Source organism: Anneissia japonica, unplaced genomic scaffold, assembly GCF_011630105.1.
Source record: "Anneissia japonica isolate Jap-2015-1 unplaced genomic scaffold, ASM1163010v1 scaffold15056_len17175_cov181, whole genome shotgun sequence".
In the NCBI taxonomy this organism is placed as follows: domain Eukaryota; kingdom Metazoa; phylum Echinodermata; class Crinoidea; order Comatulida; family Comatulidae; genus Anneissia; species Anneissia japonica.
The window spans coordinates 12,237-16,116 of record NW_022722651.1 but is presented as its reverse complement, the minus strand read 5'-3'; the positions used below and the strand labels follow the sequence as shown (position 1 = coordinate 16,116).

Genomic DNA, 3,880 nt, shown 5'->3' with positions numbered 1-3,880 from the left:
ACATCCGGGCAATCCCTTCATGATAGTTTTGGACAAGAGGAGTTTTCTGTCTCATAAAAAAAAAAATCGGGAGTCAATTTGAAAATTTATCTTAAAATAAATTCAACTGGATCCAAATCAATATTTATAATATATAATTTGTTTTTGTTGATAACAATAAAGAAAGAGTTGTAATTTTTACTCACATACATTTCATGAATGCACCCTTCAATTCTTCAGGTTGACTAGTGATGTTTGTTTTAGCTTTGTATGGCGTCGCCTTGGTCGTTTAAAGGGTTTGTGCTTGGTTGCCTCCGTATAAATGTGAAATATACAATGTAAAAAATAATATGTAAGTAAATAAGGAGATGAGTCTTATAAACAGTGTGGTGTGACAGTTGATTAACCAGGTAAGATGTAATAAGAATATTGGGAGTAAATTTATTTTTATTCTTGTCATACAAAACAATTATTTAAACTAGCCCCAGTCCTGAATTTACAGAAGTTATTGGTAAACATTTTTATAACGTTCTTTAAAGGTGTAATTGTCTCCATTCAGGAAGGACTTGTTTACACTTTGTAATAAGAAAATAAAGTCAGGCAGTTCAGTGGATGAATGTGTTTAGTTTGGCCCAATAAAATCATCTTATTTGAATGGCTAATGAAAGCCACATTGTATGCTTTTTTGTTTTTTTTTTATTTTAGGCGCCATTTTATTAAATCATGTAAACGAAACATTGTAAATTGAAATACAGTACAGTATATAGCAATCACTCCTCTTTCCACCATCATGTTGAACAACAATGGTAGGCCTACCTGCTTGACTATAATATCCCTGATCTTATGAAGCTGTGCATGTTGAATGCTTGTAGAATGGGTCTTTAGTCAACATATTTAGTTAATACCATCAAGATACATGTACCTGAAAAAAGTCAAAATTATATTTATACTACTGTATGATATAGAATAATGATAGCTACACCTATAGTACACTGTGTGTGCCAGTCAACCGATAAAAACTGTATAACTAAAAACACCAGGCCTATATGCAGAATTTATATTACAGTATGAGTATTATTGTTGTTATTACACTACAGTATTACCGTATTATTATTATTATTTAAAAACTCCTGGGCCTATGATTAGCAATATTACAGTAACAACCAATTATTTTTGTTATTATTATTATTATCGTATTATTATTACTATTATTTTCATTATTATTAATATTCTTATTATTATCATATTTATATAAATTATTATTTTTTTTAAATTTTTTTTATTATTAATAAAACTCCTGGGCTTATGATTACTAGCAAAATTAACAACCACTAGGCTCACAGACAGTACACAGGCCTACCATAGGCTAGGCCTAGAAGGATATATTAGTACATTCCAATACATTATAAAGTAATAAGACAAAACAAGTTTCAGTTTCAGTTGACCAAAAGATGGTCAAAACAAGAAAAACACATGGGCTAGGCTTAGGCCCCAGGCCTAGGACCGAGCCTAGACACAATATATGCAACACCGCTATATACACAAACCCCCGCAATACACGGATGTGGCTGTGTACAGTAGGCCTAGAATTTCACACGAAGCTTAGTAAATCTACGCATAGGCCCTAGGCCAGAATATGGCATTCACACCCTACCTACGCTAATAGATAGGCCCCTAGTTCATTTTTTTCACCATCACCTCTTGATATCTCACCTGCCACAACACTTACGAATAACTCAGTTATCAACTGTTACTCAAGAATTTTGATGAGTAATAGATTTTACAAAGATATAGAAAAACAAATTTTACTTACTTTTTAGTTGCGTTTAATTGAAGAAATTAATCGACGCAGGTCTGAGATTTGCCACAACTTCGATTAAATGCCCGCCTCGAAATTCCACGTGAACATCTGTCAACAACATCTTGCAACCTTCTTCCGGTACACTTTTTCATGAATATTCATGATTTTGCCTTATTTTCTTCTCTAATTGTGTTTTCATTGGCTGTTTTAATACAGTCATTTTATGCAAGATAGCTTTTGTCTATCACACGTGAGTTTACATATTGTTTGTTGACGTTCCGCAACTCCTCAACGCGTTATTAAACGGTGGGGGCGCTTTAGTTAATTCGTATCTATGGGACAGCTGTGTGATGCTAAACAGGAAGAGCTGCGAAGTGCAACGAAAGAGGATCGCACTCTACAGATGTTAATTAACACAATATTTAAGGGATGGCCAAAAACTCCAAAGTCGTGCCCTTCAGAAATACGAAGTTATTTCAGAGATGAACTCTCAGTAGACAATGGAATAGTTATGAAAGGACATAAAAGCATAATTCCTACCTCTCTCCAGTCATCATATACACAAATACTACACAAAGGACATCCTGGAATAGAAGCTACAAAAATCAGAGCACGGGAAATTGTCTATTGGAGATCAATGTGCGATGACATAAACAAGTTTGTGTCATCCTGCCAGGTATGTAATGCCCTAAAGGCACATCAAGCCAAGGAGCCCTTACTTTTACATAACAATCCAGATCTACCATGGACGATTGTTGCCACAGATATATTTGAGTGGAACAATAAGCATTTCCTGGTACTCGTAGATTCCTATTCCGGATGGTTTGAAGTGAATATATTAACTGACTTAACATCAGCCACGGTAATAGTGAAACTGAAGCGTTACTTTGCTACCCATGGTACACCGCGGATTCTCATAAGTGACAATGGAGGTCAGTATTCAGGTCAACAATTCAAACAGTTCGCATCAGAATGGAACTTTGTTCACATCACGAGTAGTCCTGAACATGCCCAATCAAATGGCATTGCAGATAATGCGGTAATTAAAGCAGGCAAAGAGATGGATCAGATATCTATCAAAATCTTCTGAACTTACGCAATGTGCCAAGAGATAATGTTCTTAAATCACCGGCACAAAGACTACTATCACATTCAACTAGAAATCCTCTCTACACAGACAAATTCTTACTGACACCAAAACCAATCAATACAAAAGTTGTAAGAAATCAATTAGAAATGAAGAGAAACTAACAGAAGCGCTATTATGACAAAAAAGAACAGGCAAGCGCACTCCCAGCGCTACAACAAAACCAGACAGTTCGAATAAGATCAAAGAAAGGACATGATCGCCTGGGAACGATCTGCAAGATTCTTGAACAGCCAAGATCATATATGGTCAATACCGGTGAAACGCAAATAAGAAGAAACAGAAAATAAGCCGATACAAAAAGCTGTTTATATACCATTACAATTCCAGGATACACAGCCGATACACAAACCAAAACCACAAATGCAAACTCAGCCTCGTGAAGAACTACTACAAAATCCAACACAGATTCAGCCAACAAGAACCCGAAGTGGACGAACTGTCAAACCAAATACCAAATACAATAGCTCTATGTTTGCACAGTAATTAAAACAAAAAATGCAAGCGTTGATTGAACATTGATTGGATTACTGAACGTTGATTATTGAACATTGATTTGATTACTGAAAGTCGATTATTGAACATTGAATGAACATTGATTATACGTTGATTATTGAACATTGATTGGATTGCTGAAGATTGAATGAACATTAATTATACATTGATTATAGACCATTGTTATTGGATTGGAATTTATAAGTAAAATGGAAATTAAAAATTGAACAGGAATTTAAGATATTAATTAATATGTTAGAAAAGATCACAATTGAATGAATAACACAATCACACTTTTGACTTAAAACGTTTTATTGTTCTCATGTTTAAAAAAAAAATAAAAACCTAAGTCGTAGCTGGCGACAACTTCTGGGAGAAGAGCCGAACAACGACTCCGATCCTCATCAAAGAAACTATCATGATGACGGTGACTCGGCTGAATTCGGAATAATGTTTGA

The 3,880-nt window shown here is 34.7% G+C and overlaps 1 protein-coding gene and 1 long non-coding RNA gene across 4 annotated transcripts; one reads left to right on the top strand and one right to left on the bottom strand.

Moving 5' to 3' along the window:
- Positions 1-2: 2 nt before the first annotated feature.
- Positions 3-2,035, bottom strand: LOC117111979. Of its 3 annotated transcripts, none has more exons than XR_004445951.1 (4): positions 1,793-2,035; positions 796-901; positions 186-291; positions 3-46 (listed from the first exon to the last, which is right to left on the bottom strand). It is a non-coding gene; the product is annotated as an uncharacterized LOC117111979 (long non-coding RNA). The 3 variants fall into 3 exon arrangements; XR_004445952.1 differs by having other exon boundaries at positions 9-46; positions 190-291; XR_004445950.1 differs by lacking the exon at positions 3-46 and having other exon boundaries at positions 65-291.
- A 79-nt stretch (positions 2,036-2,114) lies between these two features.
- LOC117111981 (uncharacterized protein K02A2.6-like) lies at positions 2,115-2,870 on the top strand. Its single transcript, XM_033255034.1, has one exon. It carries the CDS (start codon positions 2,115-2,117, stop codon positions 2,868-2,870), a length of 756 nt encoding a protein of 251 aa, XP_033110925.1.
- The last annotated feature ends 1,010 nt before the right edge of the window (positions 2,871-3,880 follow it).